The 22877-nt window shown below is 42.5% G+C and overlaps 1 protein-coding gene across 2 annotated transcripts in view; it reads left to right on the plus strand.

The window, feature by feature from the left end:
* The window catches only part of tacr3a (tachykinin receptor 3a), a 167369-nt gene that overhangs the window by 45555 nt on the left and 98937 nt on the right, over nucleotides 1–22877 (plus strand). For both annotated transcript variants that reach the window (XM_072916437.1, XM_061987757.2), the window contains exons 2-3: nucleotides 7375–7563; nucleotides 7641–7791. In XM_072916437.1, coding sequence (XP_072772538.1) covers nucleotides 7375–7563; nucleotides 7641–7791 — 340 coding nt within the window. The remainder of the gene's footprint in view (nucleotides 1–7374; nucleotides 7564–7640; nucleotides 7792–22877) is intronic.

Consider the following 22877-nt stretch of genomic DNA (forward strand, 5'->3'; position numbering starts at 1 on the left):
GCCGACCTGGCAGATAGCCCCGAGAAGATTGGTCAGACTTGAGAGCCTCCAAGACTTGCCTCTCAATGTCCCACTGAAGTCCCCCGATGGTGTGGGTTCCGGTGAATTCTTCTCCAAGAGAGGGGAGTGGAGGCATCAGGCTTCACATTTTGAGAACCAGGACGGAAAGTGATTACAAAGTTTAACCGTGTCAGGAACAATGCCCACCTGGCCTGGCGGGGGTTTAGTCTCTGTGCGGTTCGTAGATACGTCAAGTTCTTATGGTCTGTGAATACTTCCAGCCAATACCTCCATTCCTGAAGAGCCAGGATGACAGCAATAAGCTCCCTGTTCCCAATGTCGTAGTTCCTCTCAGCAGGAGATAGGCAACGTGAGAAGAAAGCGCAGGGGTGTAGCCTCTGGTCGGTGGAGAGTTGCTGGGAGAGCACGGCCCCTACGCCTGTGTCAGAAGCGTCCGCCTCAACGAAAAATTGTAGGGAACGGTCAGAGTCAAAGAACAGGTGCTGACGTAAACAACATTTTCAGTTTAATAATCTTCAGACGTCCCATTAATCAGGACCTTAGTGGAAGTCAGCGTAGTCAGCGGCTAAGTAACGTCGCTAAAATTCTGAATAAACCGACGGTAAACATTTGAGAAGCCCAGGAACCTTTGAAGGTGCTTCTTGGAAACTGGTGGAGGCCTATCTACCACCGCTTTGACTTTAGCGGGATCGGGCCTAAGTTTACCCTCCTCCACAATAAAACCCAAAAAGGGGATAGATGCCGAATGAAACGAATACTTCTCAGCCTTGACAAATAGCTTCTTTTCCAGTAAACGTTGGAGGACTAATCGGACTTGTTGAACGTGTTCGTCAAAAGTTGAGGAATATATCAAAATATCATCCAGGTAAACGAAAACGAAAGGCCCTGTCTTGTCCCTAAAAATATAATTAATGAATCCCTGAAAAACGGCAGGTGCGTTTGTCAACTCGGAACGGCATAACTACAGTATGTACTCAAAATGCCAGAGGGAGGTGATTAAATTCGTCCCCGTCAAGAGTACAGAAATAAGGACGCTAGGCAAGGCTAGATAATACTGGGCAGACCTGGGAAGCCAAGCATGTCAAAACAAGGACTCTCTCCAGTGAGGTCAAGGAAAACGTGGCTGTGGTACCCAAATGCTGCACCAGCAGGGTTCAGTAGTGCAACCCTTAATTACGCTCAGGTGTACCCTGCTGATTCGAGCCAGCTGCACGCCCCACTGTGGGGGAGAGAGAGAGTGGGAACAGGTGCAAGGACAGAGACAAAAGTACACCGGAACCTAAGACTACCACACAATGGAATTGATCAACTGTCCTATCAACGAAATTGACAAGATCTTTTGTTAGAGGGAACCTGTCTGTCCTGACGAAACGTTTGTTGATAGAGACACAATTGACTCTTGGCGTGTCATGTACTTGGTGATTCGTTCAGCTAAAGACATCTACTTATTCGGAACCTTGACAACAGAACATCTGCTGGTTGTAATAAGCGATGCCCTGGTGTATCGACTAACTCGGAAGATGCTGGCAGCCCTTCATGGTACCCCAAAGCTTCCATAAATAATTGAATGGTGGGCAGAGCGGTGGGCACTCAGACTGTTGTGGTTTCTGTACTAAATTGCAAACTGGATAATATCTCGGAGAAGCTTTCAAGACACTTGGGATATTGACTCTGTTCCGTGATGCCGAACAGAGGGTCTTCCAGGCTTATGGACAAAACACCCATCCATGCTGGAGATTTTGTGTGTCGTAAGTATGTGCTTATATGTGCTTATTGCTGCTCACAATCAGAATCAGAAAAGTTTTTATTGCCATTGTTTGAGAACGGGTTCACAAACTAGGAATTTTTCTTGGTGCAATCGTGCAACATAAAACACATATAACACATATTTGGTAATAAAAAAGAGCTGTAACTGAGCTATCAGATCTTGTTATTGTTCATGTGCCTGATGGCCGAGGGGGAAAAAACGTTCAGGTGGCGGGAGGTGTGGGTCTGGATGGATCGTAGGCTCCTGCCTGAGGGGAGAAGGAGAATAGTTTGTGTCCAGGGTGAGAAGAGTCAGCTGTGATCCAACCCACACGCCTCCTGGTCCTGGAGGAGAACAGGTCCTGGAGGGATGGGAGCTTGCAGCCAATCACCTTCTCAGCAGCACGTACGATGCGCTGCAGTCGATGCTAATCCTGGCCCGTTCGTTTTCCTCTTCGGTGCGGTTTCCCTCTTTTTGATCAAAGAATGGACCAAATCCGCAGCTGACGCTAAGATGACCGGTAATAAGTCCGTAGGGACACTCAATTTACGCACAAATACAAACAAAACAGAGCGCACGAGAGCACCAAGGCCGCCGTGATCGGCGCCATGATGAGGTCTCAAACTGCCACCCCACCCTCCCCAATAGGAGTTTAGTTTAGGGGTTGCTTTTTTCCTCCTCTTCCTGCCCCCATGTTTACCTTTTCTTACTACCTCTTCTATGGGGCGCTGACCCATAAGTATTCCTGTTCTGTATACCCCTGAAACTGTCTGGACAAGTTGTACTAAAAACAAATTCCTTTTAAGTGCAATGACGATAATTTCTATGTGATTCTATTCTACATTCTACTCTCAAATGTTTCCACGTTTCATTCATCGTTTTGAAGGACAAGGTCAATGTTTGTGCCTCCAGCCGTGCTGCTCTTTAACTCTCAGCATCCATTGTACACATGGAAATGTCACTGTAACTATAACATAACATACCTGACCTGAATTTCATTTGCCATGTTGATCCATACGGCCAGATTTATTTTCACTAGACACTAGTTTTAGTACTTCAGCAAATACTATTAGTATTTTTTAGGGATGTTCCAATTTGGGTTTTATGCTGCCGATTTTGATAGCGATCATCAATGAGTTAGATCGGCCAATGCATGCATTATCTGGAAATGTTTTCATGTATTTATGGTGAGTGCTATTGACAGTTTAACAATATCAACATAACATGTAAACTAGTTCCTTATTCTCTTTTATTACATACAATTTTTTGAGCGAGAACAAAGTCAATAGTACGCAATGACTTAAACAAAAGTAAAGACTACAAACTACTACACATTTAAATCCTCTGGTTTTTGTCCTCAAATTCTTTCAGTGTCCAGAGAATTATTCCCTGAGTAAAGATTAAGAAAATACAAATATACTATTACTGATACTACCCTTGTTGCCGACACCGCCAATTTTTGGATCAATCCGCCCTCCTCTTACATGTCGATTACGAATTGTGGCAATGCTGACACACCAACAGTTTTTTGATACTATTCTCTCTCTAGACCATACTTGCCAACCTTGAGACCTCCGATTTCGGGAGATGGTGGGGGGGGGGGGGGGAGTGGTCCTGGGGGGGCGTGGTTGGGGGCGTGGTTAAGAGGGTAGGAGTATATTTACAGCTAGAATTTACCAAGTCAAGTATTTCATATATATATATATATATATATATATATATATATATATATATATATATATATATATATATATATACAGGTAAAAGCCAGTAAATTAGAATATTTTGAAAAACTTGATTTATTTCAGTAATTGCATTCAAAAGGTGTAACTTGTACATTATATTTATTCATTGCACACAGACTGATGCATTCAAATGTTTATTTCATTTAATTTTGATGATTTGAAGTGGCAACAATATGAAAATCCAAAATTCCGTGTGTCACAAAATTAGAATATTGTGTAAGGGTTAAATTTTGAAGACACCTGGTGCCACAAACTAATCAGCTGATTAACTCAAAACACCTGCAAAGGGCTTTAAATGGTCTCTCAGTCCAGTTCTGAAGCCTACACAAACATGGGGAAAACTTCAGATTTGACAGCTGTCCAAAAGGCAACCATCGACACATTGCACAAGGAGGGAAAGACACAAAAGGTTATTGCTGAAGAGGCTGGCTGTTCTCAGAGCTCTGTGTCCAAACACATTAATGGAGAGGCAAAGGGAAGGAAAAACTGTGGTCAGAAAAAGTGTACAAGCGATAGGGATCACCGCGCCCTGGTCAAGATTGTGAAAAAAAACCCATTCAAAAATGTGGGGGAGATTCAGAAGGAGTGGACAGCTGCTGGAGTTAGTGCTTCAAGATCCACCACCAAGAGACGCTTGAAAGACATGGGTTTCAACTGCCGCATACCTCGTGTCAAGCCACTGTTGACCAAGAAACAGCGCGCAAAGCGTCTCACCTGGGCTAAGGAAAAAAAGAGCTGGACTGCTGCTGAGTGGTCCAAAGTCATGTTTTCTGACGAAAGCAAATTTTGCATTTCCTTTGGAAATCGAGGTCCCAGAGTCTGGAGGAAGACAGGAGAGGCACAGGATCCACGTTGCCTGAAGTCTAGTGTAAAGTTTCCACCATCAGTGATAGTTTGGGGTGCCATGTCATCTGCTGGTGTCGGTCCACTCTGTTTCCTGAGATCCAGGGTCAACGCAGCCGTCTACCAGCAAGTTTTAGAGCACTTCATGCTTCCTGCTGCTGACCTGCTCTATGAAGATGGAGATTTCAAGTTCCAACAGGACTTGGCGCCTGCACACAGCGCAAAATCTACCCGTGCCTGGTTTACGGACCATGGTATTTCTGTTCTAAATTGGCCCGCCAACTCCCCTGACCTTAGCCCCATAGAAAATCTGTGGGGTATTGTGAAAAGGAAGATGCAGAATGCCAGACCCAAAAACGCAGAAGAGTTGAAGGCCACTATCAGAGCAACCTGGGCTCTCATAACACCTGAGCAGTGCCAGAAACTCATCGACTCCATGCCACGCCGCATTAACGCAGTAATTGAGGCAAAAGGAGCTCCAACCAAGTATTGAGTATTGTACATGCTCATATATTTTCATTTTCATACTTTTCAGTTGGCCAACATTTCTAAAAATCCCTTTTTTGTATTAGCCTTAAGTAATATTCTAATTTTGTGACACACGGAATTTTGGATTTTCATTTGTTGCCACTTCAAATCATCAAAATTAAATGAAATAAACATTTGAATGCATCAGTCTGTGTGCAATGAATAAATATAATGTACAAGTTACACCTTTTGAATGCAATTACTGAAATAAATCAAGTTTTTCAAAATATTCTAATTTACTGGCTTTTACCTGTATATATATATATACATATATATATATATAAGAAATACTTGACTTTCAGTGAATTCTAGCTATATAAATATATATATATATTTATTTTATTATATGTATATATATATATAAATAAGAAAAATATTTGAATTTCAGTGTTCATTTATTTGCACATATACACACACATAACACTCATCTACTCATTGTTGAGTTAAGGGTTGAATTGTCCATCCTTGTTCTATTCTCTGTCACTATTTTTCTAACCATGCTGAACACCCTCTCTGATGATGCATTCTGCTTCGTCTCCTTGTTGTGTGCGCAGTTGTGCACTGCCCTCTCTAAAAGGCCGAGATGTTATTGTCACATATGCATGTACAGTAGATGGCAGTATTGTCCTGTTTAAGAGTGTCACAACATTGCTGTTTACGGCAGACGAACTGCTTTACGGACGTGAAAACAGTCTGTCGACACGTCACTCAGGTCCGCATGAATTTCGGGAGATTTTCCGGAGAAAATTCGTCCCGGGAGGTTTTCGGGAGAGGCGCTGAATTTCGGGAGTCTCCCGGAAAATCCGGGAGGGTTGGCAAGTATGCTCTAGACTCTTAATAATCGACAAGTTAATTTCATGTTACTATCTGCTTACCGGTACTTTCCGCTGGTTCCATCTACACTTCTTAAAGTTGATGAAATACTTGTTTCTTGGTGTTGCATCTATCTACCTCAGTGAATAGCATAGCTATTAGCATGCCTGCTACCGGCTCGGTCTCAATGTGTAACATATTTAGCCTCGTCCTCAATACTTAAGATACAAGGTAATGCAGTTTATTTGCAGTAATGGAGGTGGTTATAAATAACTTAGGGGAGCGGCTCCACACTGTGTATGATGACACACAATTAGCTGCTAGCCCTTTGGTCTGCAACCCAAAATGTTGAAAGAGCCATATTGGACCAAAAGAACAAAAAAAATAAATTGTCTGGAGCTGCAAAAAATTAAAAGCCTAAAAAATTGGCCCGAGTGTGTGAATGTGAGTGTGAATGTTGTCTGTCTATCTGTCTTGGCTCTGCGATGAGGTGGCGACTTGTCCAGGGTGTACCCCGCCTTCCGCCCGATTGTAGCTGAGATAGGCTCCAGCGCCCCCCGCGACCCCGAAGGGAATAAGCGGTAGAAAATGGATGGATGGATGGATGGATATACCGTATTTTCCGCACCATAAGGCGCCCTGGGTTATAAGCCGCGCCTTCAATGAACGGCATATTTCAAAACTTTGTCCACCTATAAGCCGCCCCGTGTTGTAAGCCGCATCTAACTGCGCTAAAGGAATGTCAAAAAAACAGTCAAATAGGTCAGTCAAACTTTAATAATATATTAAAACCAGCGTGATGTGGGCGCGCATGGAATCGTATATCAACATGGACGAAGCTGCGTGAAAAAAGCCACCCGGCCTCTTCGCGTAAACTTAAACTTACCTTAACCACTCGCTCATCTTTTCTTCATCCATTCCTTCGAGTTAGCTTTTATGATGACGCCGGCTGGAAAGGTCTCTTTTGGCAAGGTCTTCCTTTTGAATATCACCATGGGTGGAAGTTTCTGGCCATTAGCATGGCAAGCTAGAACCACAGTGAAGGATGACTTCTCATTCCCTGTGGTGCGAATATTCACCGTACGTGCTCCCGTTGTATCCACAGTGCGGTTCACAGGAATATCAGTTGCTGTGAAATACTAATCCGTGTGCGGATGGAGAGATTGCGTCTTTTCATGAACCGGATCCCTGTCACTTGGTAGGAGCCATTTTGTGGTCTTTACAGATGTAAACACACAAAGGAAATGAAACGTACGGTATATCCGCGCGCTTTTTTTCTTCTTCTACGCGGGCGGGTGGTTGCTTACAGTAGAAGAAGAAGCGCTTCCTGTTCTATGGGGGCGGGTGCTTACCTTGGCGGTTGCTTGCGTAGAAGAAGAAGCGCTTCCTGTTCTACCGGGAAAAAAGATGGCGGCTGTTTACCGAAGTTGCGAGACCGAAACTTTATGAAAATGAATCTTAATATTTATCCATATATAAAGCGCACCGGGTTATAAGGCGCACTGTCAGCTTTTGAGAAAATTTGTGGTTTTTAGGTGCGCCTTATAGTGCGGAAAATACGGTACTGTATATAATAAAATGCTTGCTAAAATGTGAAGGGCAATGACTTTAGTGACATACATTACGTTGGGAAGCCTATTTATCACCAAATGGACTGACCTTTGATCCCTCCTGTAGGTACATGGCCATTATCCATCCTTTGAAGCCTCGTCTGTCAGCTAAGGCCACCACCGGAGTCATTGCCTGCATCTGGAGTCTGGCCGTGGTCCTGGCCTTTCCCCTCTGCTACTTCTCCAAAATCCGAGTTCTGCCTCGCCGGACCTTGTGCTACGTGGCGTGGCCCCGCATGGCAGACGACCCCGTCATGTGAGCAGTGTTGGCATAACTGCATTTAGGAATTTTGTTGTCCCTCACAAATGTGACATACCTCATTGTTCCTGAAGGTACCACATCATCGTGACCGTGCTGGTGTATGTGCTGCCACTCGTGGTGATGGGCATCACTTACTCTATCGTGGGCGTGACTCTGTGGGGAGGCGAGATCCCCGGGGATTCATCTGACAACTATCATGGACAACTACGGGCTAAACGGAAGGTGAGGTTGCTGACTCATCGATTCAAGTAAACCTTGTTCCTCTCCAGTTAGAACTGTAAACATTGTATGTGCAAGATCATGAAATGAGAGTGGAACTGTCAGGTTCTGTTGGTATTGGACCCCAAGATGCAGAGATGGCAGGCGTAGCGCAGGAAAACATGACTTTAATGTCAAGAAGGAAATGCAGGGAAAACAGGAACCAGGCAACAGGATACAACCATCATCGACATTTTTTCACAAGAAGCAATGAAAATATGAATAACGGGTCCCAGCGGCAACAAAAGTCCATATTTTAGTGAAGGTTTGTACACTTTGAACATACTATACAGTACTGTATATCAAACAAACATAACGAGGGGGTGATATATTGAGTTGAGTTTGAGTTTGAGTTAATTTCGAACATGCAAGTATACAACATGATACATCACAATCTCCAGTTTCTCTTTTCAACATGTTCGAAAAGGAGTAGGAAGAAGCAGAGCTTATTTAATCCTACCCCTTTTCTTTTACATAACAGTTGCTAAAACTTTTGTTCACTTCCTGTTCTCAATTTATTCACAATATACTCCATAAGTAATCACAATAAAATAAGTAAATAAATGATAATTGGTGAAGTAAGTTACATTTCATATGTTGAGATAAGTAAGATTATTTTGTGAATGAAAGAATGAAAGAATGGATGAGTTAAATAAATTCAGAATGTTTATCATGGTTCTTCTTCTTTGTACTTTGTAAACACTTTAAGTTTGAAGAGTTTCTTGAAGTGAATCATATTAGTACATTGTTTGATTGCTTTGCTTAATCCATTCCATAATTTAATTCCACATACTGATATACTGAAGGTCTTACGTGTTGTACGTGCATACAAATGTTTTAAATTACATTTCTCTCTAAGATTATATTTCTCCTCTTTTTTTGAGAAGAATTGTTGTATATTCTTGGGTAGCAGGTTATAGTTTGCTTTGTGTATAATTTTAGCTGTTTGCAAATTCACTATGTCGTAGAATTTCAGAATCTTTGATTCAATAAATAAAGGATTTGTGTGTTCTCTATATCCAACATTATGTATGATTCTAACTGATCTTTTTTGTAACACCGTTAATGAATGAAGTGTACTTTTGTAATTATTTCCCCATATTTCTGCACAGTAACTCAGATATGGTAACACTAGTGAGCAGTAGAGAATATGAAGTGATTTTTTGTCTAGAACATGTTTTGCTTTATTCATTATTGACGTGTTTCTTGCTACTTTATGTTGTATATTTTTTACGTGAGATTTCCAGTTCAATTTATCATCAATCATTATACCAAGAAATTTGGTTTCATTTACTCTTTCAATTTCTATTCCGTCTATTTGTATTTGTGTTTGACTTTCTCTTCTACTGTTACCAAATAGCATTATTTTAGTTCTACTGAGATTCAACGATAGTCTGTTTTTGTCAAACCATCTTTTTAATTTGTTCATTTCTTCTGTTATTATTTGTAGTATCTTCTGTGTGTTCTCTCCTGAACAAAACGCTGTTGTATCATCCGCAAATAATACTAACTTTAAATCTTTTGTAACTTTACAAATGTCATTTATATAGAGATTGAATAATTTAGGTCCTAGTATTGATCCCTGAGGTACACCACAGGATATATTTAGCGTTGTAGAGGTGTGTTCGCCTAGTTTCACGTATTGTTTCCTGTTCATTAGATAACTTCTTATCCAGTTTAAGACTAACCCTCTGATGCCATATCGTTCTAGTTTTTTGATTAAAATATTGTGATTAATTGTGTCAAATGCTTTAGTTAGATCCATAAAAACTGCTGCCGCACATTTTTTATTATCTATAGCATTGGTAATTTCTTCTGTAATTTCAATTAAAGCCATCAAAGTTGAAACATTAGCTCTGTATCCATATTGATTTTCTTCGAGTATTCTATTTTTATTTATGAAACTCTCTAATCTGTTATTGAACAGTTTTTCAATGATTTTAGAAAATTGTGGAAGTAAGGAAACAGGTTTATAGTTTGTAAATTGATGTTTGTCGCCAGTCTTGTAAATTGGTGCAACTTTAGCTATTTTCATTTTGTTTGGAAATTTACCTGTTTGAAATGATCCATCCATCCATCCATCTTCTTCCGCTTATCCGAGGTCGGGTCGCAGGGGGCAGCAGCCTAAGGAGGGAAGCCCAGACTTCCCTCTCCCCAGCCACTTCATCCAGCTCCTCCCGGGGGACCCCGAGGCGTTCCCAGGCCAGCCGGGAGACATAGTCTTCCCAACGTGTCCTGGGTCTTCCCCGCGGCCTCCTACCGGTCGGACGTGCCCTAAACACCTCCCTAGGGAGGCGTTCGGGTGGCATCCTGACCAGATGCCCGAACCACCTCATCTGGCTCCTCTCGATGTGGAGGAGCAGCGGCTTTACTTTGAGCTCCTCCCGGATGGCAGAGCTTCTCACCCTATCTCTAAGGGAGAGCCTCGCCACCCGGCGGAGGAAACTCATTTCAGCCGCTTGTACCCGTGATCTTGTCCTTTCGGTCATAACCCAAAGCTCATGACCATAGGTGAGGATGGGAACGTAGATCGACCGGTAAATTGAGAGCTTTGCCTTCCGGCTCAGCTCCTTCTTCACCACAACGGATCGATACAGCGTCTGCAATACTGAAGACGCCGCACCGATCCGCCTGTCGATTTCACGATCCACTCTTCCCTCACTCGAGAACAAGACTCCGAGGTACTTGAACTCCTCCACTTGGGGCAAGATCTCCTCCCCAACCCGGAGATGGCACTCCACCCTTTTCCGGGCGAGAACCATGGACTCGGACTTGGAGGTGCTGATTCTCATCCCAGTCGCTTCACACTCGGCTGCGAACCGATCCAGTGAGAGCTGAAGATCCTGGCCAGATGAAGCCATCAGGACCACATCATCTGCAAAAAGCAGAGACCTAATCCTGCAGCCACCAGTCCAGATCCCCTCAACGCCTTGACTGCGCCTAGAAATTCTGTCCATAAAAGTTATGAACAGAATCGGTGACAAAGGGCAGCCTTGGCGGAGTCCAACCCTCACTGGAAACGTGTCCGACTTACTACCGGCAATGCGGACCAAGCTCTGGCACTGATCATACAGGGAGCGGACTGCCACAATCAGACAGTCCGATACCCCGTACTCTCTGAGCACTCCCCACAGGACTTCCCGAGGGACACGGTCGAATGCCTTCTCCAAGTCCACAAAACACATGTAGACTGGTTGGGCAAACTCCCATGCACCCTCAAGGACCCTGCGGAGAGTATAGAGCTGGTCCACAGTTCCACGACCAGGACGAAAACCACACTGTTCCTCCTGAATCCGAGGTTCGACTATCCTATATATATATGTTTGAAATGATAGGTTACTAATATACATTAATGGTCCTGAGATCTCTTCAATAACCTTTTTTATCGTTTCCATATCAATTTCATTACAATCAGTCGAAGTCTTGGATTTACATTTTTTCACGATTGTAACTATTTCCTCCTGTGTCACATTACTGAGGAACATGGAGTTGGGATTTCGCTCTATGGTATCATTATAGTCCTCAATTGAAACTGGGTCTGGAATCCTTTCTTCCAATTTTGGTCCAATATTTACAAAATAATTATTGAAACTTTCAACTTTTTATTTCCGTCTAAGAAGTATTGAGAGTAGTCCCTCTTAGTGCCATTTTTAATAATGCTATTGAGGATGCCCCATGTTGCTCTCATATTAGTTTTGTTCTTGTCCAATAATTCACTGTAATATTCTTTTCTACATAATCGTAGTATGTATGTTAACTTGTTTTTATACTTTTTGTACTTAATTTCTGCCTCTGTAGTTCTTTGTGCTATACATTTCCTATATAGTGTATTCTTCTTCTTACAAGCATTTTTTAATCCTTTTGTCATCCATGGTTGATTATTCTCTTTATTAACAAGCCTAAACAACAACAACAACAAGCTGTACTGTTCTCTGTATGCGCTGCCCTTTGGTGCCATCACAAACGATCAGGAATCACAAAAATCCTTAACTTTAACAACCATATTGCTACAATAATAAATAGGGATGTCCGATAGTGGCTTTTTGCCGATATCCGATATTCCGATATTGTCCAACTCTTTAATTACCGATACCGATATCAACCGATATATACAGTCGTGGAATTAACTTTATGCCTAATTTGGACAACCGGGTATGGTGAAGATAAGGTACTTTTAAAAAAATTGATAAAATAAAATAAGATAAATAAATTAAAAACATTTTCTTGAATAAAAAAGAAAGTAAAAACAGTTACATAGAAACTAGTAATTAATGAAATTTAGTAAAATTAACTGTTAAAGGTTAGTACTATTAGTAGACCAGCAGCACGCGCAATCATGTGTGCTTACGGACTGTATCCCTTGCAGACTGTATTGATATATATTGATATATAATGTAGGAACCAGAATATTAATAACAGAAAGAAACAACCCTTTTGTGTGAATGAGTGTGAATGAGTGTAAATGGGGGAGGGAGTTTTTTGGGGTTGATGCACTAATTGTAAGTGTATCTTGTGTTTTTTATGTTGATTAAATAAAAAAAAATTAAAACAATTAAAAAAACGATACTGATAATAAAAAAACGATACCGATCATTTCCGATATTACATTTTAACGCATTTATCGGCAGGCCGGTATTATCGGACGTCTCTAATAATAAACATTTAAAAAAGTAAAATCCACTTACCGTATTTTCCGCACTATTAGCCGCACCTAAAAACCACAAATTTACTCAAAAGCTGACAGTGCGGCTTTTAACCCGGTGCGCTTTATATATGGATTAATATTAAGATTCATTTTCATAAAGTTTCGGTCTCGCAACTACGGTAAACAGCCGCCATCTTTTTTCCCCGTAGAAGAGGAAGTGCTTCTTCTTCTACGCAAGCAACCGCCAAGGTAAGCACCCGCCCCCATAGAACAGGAAGCGCTTCTTCTTCTACTGTAAGCAACCACCCGCCCGCGTAGAAGAAGAAAAAGCGCGCGGATATCACCGTACGTTTCATTTCCTTTGTGTGTTTACATCTGTAAAGACCACAAAATGGCTCCTACTAAGCGACAGGGATCCGGTTCATGAAAAGACGCAATCTCTCCATCCGCACACGGATTACTATTTCACAGGAACTGCCTAAAGACTTTCAAGAAAAGCTGGCTACTTTCCGTGCATATTGTAAAAACAAGATAGCTGAAAAAAAGATCCGGCCAGAGAACATTATCAACATGGACGAGGTTCCACTGACTTTTGATATTCCTGTGAACCGCACTGTGGATACAACGGGAGCACGTACGGTGAATATTCGCACCACAGGGAATGAGAAGTCATCCTTCACTGTGGTTCTAGCTTGCCATGCTAATGGCCAGAAACTTCCACCCATGGTGATATTCAAAAGGAAGACCTTGCCAAAAGAGACCTTTCCAGCCGGCGTCATCATAAAAGCTAACTCGAAGGGATGGATGAAGAAAAGATGAGCGAGTGGTTAAGGTAAGTTTAAGTTTACGCGAAGAGGCCGGGTGGCTTTTTTCACGCAGCTCCGTCCATGTTGATATACGACTCCATGCGCGCCCACATCACGCTGGTTTTTAATATATTATTAAAGTTTGACTGACCTATTTGACTGTTTTTTTGACATTCCTTTAGCGCAGTTAGATGCGGCTTATAACACGGGGCGGCTTATAGGTGGACAAAGTTTTGAAATATGCCGTTCATTGAAGGCGCGGCTTATAACCCAGGGCGCCTTATGGTGCGGAAAATACGGTACATTAACGATGGCAAAGAAGGAGCTGACTAGAAAGGAGCAGAAAGAGGGAGAAAAGGAAGGGTGGGAAAGGGTTTCGGGGGTGTGTGGTGTGATCTTGTGCCGCTGAGGGAGAGGTAGTCTTTTCCTTCATTGTGCGCTCTTGCATATTTTTCTAAAAAAAAGTCTGGTCCCATCACAATTAGGGGGTTCGTAAATCGAGCTTCCACTGTATGATGATTTTAATTTACATTTGAAACACTTCCTCATAGTCCAGATAATAATTGACAAGATAAGTATCGGATATGCTGTGGTGTAAATTGTGCGTACATTTTTTTTTCTCCACAGTCTTTTATAACTCTTTTTTTATTCTTAGTGTGTCTGCAAGATCAGCTCAGAGAGGAGATCTTGCAGACACACTAAGAAAAAAACCAAAAAAAAAAAAAACAAACCATCGGGGGCGGTACCTCTGGATTGGCAGACCGGGGTGGTGGTTCCTCTCTTTAAGAAGGGGAACCGGAGGGTGTGTTCTAACTATCGTGGGATCACACTCCTCAGCCTTCCCGGTAAGGTCTATTCAGGTGTACTGGAGAGGAGGCTACGCCGGATATTCGAACCTCGGATTCAGGAGGAACAGTGTGGTTTTCGTCCTGGTCGTGGAACTGTGGACCAGCTCTATACTCTCGGCAGGGTCCTTGAGGGTGCATGGGAGTTTGCCCAACCAGTGTACATGTGCTTTGTGGACTTGGAGAAGGCATTCGACCGTGTCCCTCGGGAAGTCCTGTGGGGAGTGCTCAGAGAGTATGGGGTATCGGACTGTCTGATTGTGGCAGTCCGCTCCCTGTATGATCAGTGCCAGATCTTGGTCCGCATTGCCGGTAGTAAGTCGGACACGTTTCCAGTGAGGGTTGGACTCCGCCAAGGCTGCCCTTTGTCACCGATTCTGTTCATAACTTTTATGGACAGAATTTCTAGGCGCAGTCAAGGCGTTGAGGGGATCTGGTTTGGTGGCTGCAGGATTAGGTCTCTGCTTTTTGCAGATGATGTGGTCCTGATGGCTTCATCTGGCCAGGATCTTCAGCTCTCACTGGATCGGTTCGCAGCTGAGTGTGAAGCGACTGGGATGAGAATCAGCACCTCCAAGTCCGAGTCCATGGTTCTCGCCCGGAAAAGGGTGGAGTGCCATCTCCGGGTTGGGGAGGAGATCTTTCCCCAAGTGGAGGAGTTCAAGTACCTCGGAGTCTTGTTCACGAGTGAGGGAAGAGTGGATCGTGAGATCGACAGGCGGATCGGTGCGGCGTCTTCAGTAATGCGGACGCTGTATCGATCCGTTGTGGTGAAGAAGGAGCTGAGCCGGAAGGCAAAGCTCTCAATTTACCGGTCGATCTACGTTCCCATCCTCACCTATGGTCATGAGCTTTGAGTTATGACCGAAAGGACAAGATCACGGGTACAAGCGGCCGAAATGAGTTTCCTCCACCGGGTGGCGGGGCTCTCCCTTAGAGATAGGGTGAGAAGCTCTGCCATCCGGGAGGAGCTCAAAGTAAAGCCGCTGCCCCTCCACATCGAGAGGAGCCAGATGAGGTGGTTCGGGCATCTGGTTAGGATGCCACCCGAACGCCTCCCTAGGGAGGTGTTTAGGGCACGTCCGACCGGTAGGAGGCCGCGGGGAAGACCCAGGACACGTTGGGAAGACTATGTCTCCCGGCTGGCCTGGGAACGCCTCGGGGTGCCACAGGAAGAGCTGGACGAAGTGGCTGGGGAGAAGGAAGTCTGGGCTTCCCTGCTTAGGCTGCTGCCCCCGCGACCCGACCTCGGATAAGCGGAAGAAGATGGATGGATGGATGGATGGTGTCTGCTAGATGTCCGTCACCCCCCCGTCTTCTCCAAAAGTATCGTATTTTATCTTTTTTAAAATGTGCACTGTTTGAGTATATACCTTGAAGTCGTCGCCGCTATTTTTTTGACCACACACGGTCGAAAATAAGCTTATATAGATTTACCCGGCCACAACATTGCACCGGCACATACGCCAATCCATTCAGACTCTGCATTGACAAAAGCTGCTTTTATCAGCCGTAATGTGGGTATTGTTATGCATATACCACGACTATATGAAAATAATACTGTGGAGGTCTTGCTCCTCCGGGTCCTTCAGACCACCAAGGACAGACAGGACAGCTTTGTTCATGTTTCTGAACAGCGATTTATTTTTCAATAAATGTTTTTTCTCCATCATCAGTGCGTCTTGCTCTCCAACCAACATCAACGATCTCCCCTCTCCTTCCCAACTGCTGTCTTTAACAGAGCAACAGGGGAAGTGAAGTGAATTATAATTATATAGCGCTTTTCTCTAGTGACTCAAATCAGAATCAGAATCAGAATCAGCTTTATTGTCATTACGCAAGGTAACGAGATTGAGGCCATTCCATACAGTGCGATGTGTGCATGCTAGAAAAACAATGTGCAATTATATAAAAAATATAGAAGTGCAATGAATATGGTGTGAAATGAATATATACATGAAAAAACAAAACATGAAAAAACAAAACAAAAACAGGGTGGTTGGTGGAATGGGTTATTGCACCGAAGAGAAGGCAGTTATGAGGGACAATGGGGCAGTCCGTTCAGGATGGTTATGGCCCTGGGGAAGAAGCTGTTCTTTAGCCTGTTTGTTTTGGTTTTAATGCACCTGTAGCGCTTCCCAGAGGGCAGCAGGTGGAACAGGTCAGAGCCAGGGTGGGTGCTGTCCTTGATGATGGCACTGGCTCTGTTGAGGCAGCGGGAGGTGTAGATGTCCGTCAGAGAGGGGAGAGGGCGGCCGATGATCTTCTGAGCCGTCTTGACCACTCTTTGCAGCCTCTCCCTGTCTGCTGCAGTGCAGCTGCCGTACCATACCGTAATACAGTAGGTCAGCAGGCTCTCGATGGACGAGCGGTAGAAGGTCAGCAGCAGGTCAGGCTTCAGGTTGTACTTCCCGAGGACTCTAAGGAAGTGTAGCCGCTGCTGAGCCTTCTTGATGATTGATGTGGTGTTGACTGTCCAGGAGAAGCGCTTTACATAGTGAAACCCAATATCTAAGTTACATTTAAACCAATGTGGGTGGCACTGGGAGCAGGTGGGTAAAGTGTCTTGCCCAAGGACACAACGGCAGTGACTAGGATGGCAGAAGCTGGGATCGAACCTGGAACCCTCAAGTTGCTGGCACGGCCACTCTACCAACCGAGCTATACCGCTCGGTTGGTAGAGTGGTAGAGTGGTTGAGCTGATCAGACAAACACTCACAGCTGTGTCATCTACGCACCTGCCGCTAATCTCGAGGCCGGTCCTGACACGCCCCGCTTCTCCGCAGGCCCTCAGGCCACGCCCCCCTACAAATACGTTGCCCTACCTTTTTTGTGTTTCCTCATAGCCTTAATGGGGCCCTATAATGCAAAACCAACTTTTCTGCATAAGTCCCCAAAATTTGAAATCAAACCATGGCAGACATATTTTTAAAACAACCTTTCCTTCTTTCATACTTCCTCCAAACAGGTCGTTTAGAGTTTGCTCTATTTGCGACGTTTTTCGCAGTTGTGACCATACTTGCCAACCTTGAGACCTCCGATTTCGGGAGGTGAGGGGGTGGGGGGGGGGGGCGTGGTTGGGGCGGGGCGTGGTTAAAAGGGGAGGAGTATATTTACAGCTAGAATTCACTAAGTCAAGTATTTCATATATATATATATATATATATATATATATATATACAAGAAATACTTGACTTTCAGTGAATTCTAGCTATAAATATATATTTATTTTATTATATATATATATATATATATATATATATATATATATATATATATATATATATATATATATATATATAATAAATACTTGAATTTCAGTGTTCATTTATTTACACGTATACACACACATAACGCTCATCTACTCATTGCTGAGTTAAGAGTTGAATTGTCCATCCTTGTTCTATTCTCTGTCACTATTTTTCTAACCATGCTGAACACCCTCTCTGATGATGCATTGCTGTGTGGCACGCACAAAAGTGCTTTCATCAAATGCACTAGATGGCAGCATTGTCCTGTTTAAGAGTGTCACAACATTGCTGTTTACGGCAGACAAACTGCTTTACGGTAGGCGTGACTGCTGTTGTTGTGTGTTGTTGCCGCGCTGGGAGGATGTTTATGAAACTGCCTAACAATAAACCCACATAAGAAACCAAGAACTCGCCCTCTATCATTCTAAAGTTATAATGTGATTGGGCAGGTACGCTGTTTATTTTGTGGGAATCTTGAATTTCGGGAGATTTTCGGGAGAAAATTTGTCCCGGGAGGTTTTCGGGAGAGGCGCTGAATTTTGGGAGTCTCCCGGAAAATCCGGGAGGGTTGGCAAGTATGGTTGTGACGTCAATGCACGACTCCGTCGTTGTAGTCCGATGTTTGTCGTCAATAAGCTCCTCTATCCTTTTGTTGTGGGGCAGACTGGCTCGTACATGCACATGCATCCTCCGCTTTTGCCATTTCTAATAATAGTTCAAACGTATATCTGTCAGTAGTTTCATTATGGAATTGTTAAAAACTACAACAAATATGGCGTGGAGAAGACAGCAGAGGTGTGGACTCGAGTCACATGACTTGGACTCGAGTCAGACTCGAGTCATGAATTTGATGACTTTAGACTCGACTTGACAAAATGTAAAAAGACTTGCAACTCGACTTAGACTTTAACATCAATGACTTGTGACTTCACTTGGACTTGAGCCTTTTGAATTGACATGACTTGACATGACTTGCTACTTTCCCCAAAACCCAAAGATGAAAAAGTTATTCGGGAGCGCTCCGTATTTTTCATTGTGTACTTGTCTATCAGCGTTGCGTGTGTCAGCTGGTGTGGTCTCAGTACAACAGCCAATCAAATTAGATCTACTTTGTTTTCATCACACAGCATTCATCCAATCAAATTGCAGGACAACCAACGAAGAAGACATGTCCAAACCACACGCAAGTGAACAAAAAATTATACCTAAAATAATTTCGTTTGGGTATAAAAATTACGAGGTGGTCAACACAAAACGGTTTGCAGTATGCAACACATGCGGTTCGAAAATTGCTGATAGAGAGGCAACAACTTCCAACTTCGTCCGGCATTTGAAGTTGCACAAAGAACGGTAAGTTTTGAATGTAAGATAACGTTTATTGGCTAAGTAACGTGACTTTTATTTGCTGTGTAGTTAAATCAGTGAGGCTGTAAACTCACTGCTAACGTTATAACGTTATTGCAAACACGGGAATCTGTTGCAGTTCACTACCTTATTCATACTTTTTGTTCAGTGATTTTTTTTTAAGCAGGGTTACGTTAGTCAATATATCACACGTAACGTTAGACGGCGGTCAGCAGCACCGCGTATTTTAGCCACCTAAAAAAAGACAAAAATAGTCAAATAAAGGTCAGTTAAAATGTATACTATATTATGAATATGTGTACCGTTTTAGCTAGCTTTCTGACATACTGTTGGTTGTTTACCTCAGTGGTCCCCAACCACCGGGCCGCGGCCCGGTACTGGTCCGTGGATCGATTGGTATCGGGCCGCACCAGAAATCATTTTTTTTTTTTTCTTTTTTTAATTAAATCAACATAAAAAACACAAGATACACTTACAAGTAGTGCACCAACCCAAAACAACTCTCTCCCCCCTTTTGTTCTGGGCATTGAACATGAAGACTCTTCCTTCACTGTTCCGAGTGGCCATGAGAGTCTTGGCAGTGCCTGCCTCCAGTGCTCCAGTGGAGCGAGTTTTCAGCCATGGTGGCATCATACTACGCCCCCATCGTGCACAAATGACTGACAGACTCTTGGCTAATTTGGTCTTTTGCAAATGCAATGCAGCATAGGGCCCTGACATATAAAAAGTACAACTTTTTTGTTATGTTCACGTATATGTCATGTTTTTTCAATGTTAACACTTTTGTACAAATAAGTACATTTGCACTTTATTTTTCAATGTGTTTGTTCTGTAAAGGAATGAGTTAATGTTTAAAATGACTGGTTAATAGTGCTATTATAAAGTGCAATGTCAGCACAATTTTCTTTCCTGCAATTTAAAATGCACTTGTTTTAATAAATAAATACAGCGTTTGAAAAGCATACACAATCTGTGTTAATATATTAGTCTGTGGTTAAAAGGACTTGAAAGGACTCAAAACTCAAAATGCAGGACTTAGGACTTGACTTGAGACTTTCCAGTCTTGACTTTGGACTTGACTCGGGGCTTGCCTGTCTTGACTCGGGACTTGACTCGGACTTGAGGGCAAAGACTTGAGACTTACTTGTGACTTGCAAAACAATGACTTGGTCCCACCTCTGGAAGACACTGTCGAAGTAGAGGTATGTAAATGAGACCGCCCACAAAACCCGGCGGAAACATATGCAACATTTTGACCCAAAGAACCGCCATTACATGTTATGTCGACCACAAGGAAGTGTTTTAAAAGGAACAAAAAAATCATAATGTGACCCCTTTAACTACGGAATTAAATCAAAACAAATTCTAATGTCAAAACATGGCGCAAATGTTTGCTTAATCACATAACTTTTTCTTTTTTTTTAAGTTGCTTCCTTTTTTTCCATTCGTCACGTGTTGTTCCAACTGACATTTCGGAGCAGCCAGAAACAATTGAAATGCGACTGATATCCCGCATGGTCCCTACAGGGTGTCAGTTTAAACGCCCTCTTCCGTGCTAATTCAATTTCAGCCTGTGTTTAAAGTATTTATCCTCTCAAGAGGGGAGCGCTAGACTCCCTTGAGATATAATTAAATGCCACGGTCATGGTATGATAACCTGCTTTTAACCGTCCTGGTGATTGACAACCTGCTGATAGCATAATGGCGGTTAGAAAAGACAATCAGATATCGAGACAGCGCGTTGCAGCGATGGCATTTCAACAAGTTACACCTTCAACTGGTGTGCAGAAACCCGGTCTAGCACAAAAACAGTAGGTTCCTAAAAACAATTGCGTGAATGCTCCAAAACATTCTCACATATGGTTTTCTACACCAAAATGCATCTATTTATTCAACTTATTATGGGCCTGCTGCAGTGCAAGTATTCAACTTATTCTTCTTCTTCTCCAGATTTTGGCGCGTTCTACCTTCCACACTTTTCACCCGATTCAAACCGCTCCAACTTCAAACTGTTCAGCTTATTCAGGAATCGTGGGCTTTTAGGGGTTCATATTGATAATCTTCTCTGCTGGAAGACACATATTGACAAACTGTGCAATAGACTGCAACAGAGGCTATATTTTTTGCGAAGATTAAGATTGTACGGCGTAAGCAGCCACATCATGATGATTTTCTACCGTGCCATTGTAGAGAGCATCATTAGATACGGGATCACCTCATGGTTTGGCAACCTAACCGTTAAGCTAAAAAGCAAACTGGCCGGCATGCATAAAACGGCAATGAAAATCGTAGGGAGGAAAGAATATGAGCCTATACAGAGCATCTATGAGCAGGCAGTTAGGAAAAAAGTTAAGAAAATTATTTCCAACTCACAACACCCACTCTTTCCTGAATATGGAACCCTGCCATTAGGGAGAAGACTCCGGGTCCCACTATGCAAATCTAACCGCCTTAAATTATCATTTGTCCCAGCCTCCATTAAGCTGACCAACAATGTGCAATAGAATTTTAATACATAGGTTAGCACTTTTTTAGCACATAGCACTTTAGCACATAGCACTTTAGAACTAAGCACTTTAGCACACAGCACTTTATCCATGAGCTCTAGTGCAATGCACATTGGTACTTTATCTTTATCTCCATACTGTAGATTTTATGCCTACATCAAAGTGCCACCTATGTCTATCAAGCTCCATGTTCTGATGTTTAAATGTTAGTTGTATGGTTGTGGTTGTGTCTGTGCTTGTGTTTTTGTTCTGTTGTTTTTGGGTATGTTAAGAAAGCAATGATGCACTGTGCCCAAGACAAATTTCCCCGCGGGGACAATAAAGTTGAACCTTGACCTTGATCTTGACCTTTCCCTTGACAAATTCCAAAAATTTCCAGATTTCCCAGAATTCAAGGTTTTCCGGTACATTTTCCCATTCAAAATGAATTGGCCATTTTTCAAACTTCCACCATTTCCACATTTTTCAACCTATTCAAAACTATTCCACCTTCAACACATTCCACCATCCTGGAAATTCAAACTTCCTTTTTTCCAAGTCCAAAAAAATTCCAGGATCTTCCAGAATTCCTGCTTTTCCAATGCCCTATTTGCACCCTTTTTTCTGGCGATTACTTCTTCCACATTTTTCAACGCATTTCAACTGTTCCACCTTCCAAACATTCCTCTTAATGAGGACGAAAAACAAAGTTGTTTTTTTAACTGGAAAAATTCCAGATTTCCCGAAATTCCAGGAATTCCGTAATACCATTTCTCAATTCAATATGTTACTGCTTAAACATTTCTCGACCGATTTTAAAAATTTCAACACCAACCATTCAAGGTTTTTTAAAAATTCCCGCTTTTCCCGAAATTCCCAAATGTTTCTGAAATTGCCATTGAAATCAATGGGACATTCTTCAAAGTTCCACAACTCCCACATTTTTCATCTGTTTCAAATCGTTCCAACTTCAAAATATTCAGCCTGCTTAGGAATTGTGTGATCTACTTCAACAATTATAAAACAATTCTTTTTTGGCATTTTTCCTATTCAAAATGAATTGGCCATCTTACATTCATACTACATTCTGTCAGCATTTCAGTTGAACTTCAGCATTGGAGCATTCACACACAATTCCTTCAGTAATTGCCTCTTCTACAAACCCCGTTTCCATATGAGTTGGGAAATTGTGTTAGATGTAGATATAAACGGAATACAATGATTTGCAAATCCTTTTCAACCAATATTCGATTGAATGCACTACCAAGACAAGATATTTAATGTTCAAAATTATGAACTTTTTTTTTTTTTTTTGCAAATAATAATTAACTTAGAATTTAATGGCTGCAACACGTGCCAAAGTAGTTGGGAAAGGGCGTGTTCACCACTGTGTTACATGGCCTTTCCTTTTAACAACACTCAGTAAACGTTTGGGAACTGAGGAGACACATTTTTGAAGCTTCTCAGGTGGAATTCTTTCCCATTCTTGCTTGATGTACAGCTTAAGTTGTTCAACAGTCTGGGGGTCTCTGTTGTGGTATTTTAGGCTTCATAATGCGCCACACATTTTCAATGGGAGACAGATCTGGACTACAGGCAGGCCAGTCTAGTACCCGCACTCTTTTACTATGAAGCCACGTTGATGTAACACG

This window comes from Nerophis lumbriciformis, linkage group LG27 (genome assembly GCF_033978685.3).
Source record: "Nerophis lumbriciformis linkage group LG27, RoL_Nlum_v2.1, whole genome shotgun sequence".
NCBI classification, from domain to species: domain Eukaryota; kingdom Metazoa; phylum Chordata; class Actinopteri; order Syngnathiformes; family Syngnathidae; genus Nerophis; species Nerophis lumbriciformis.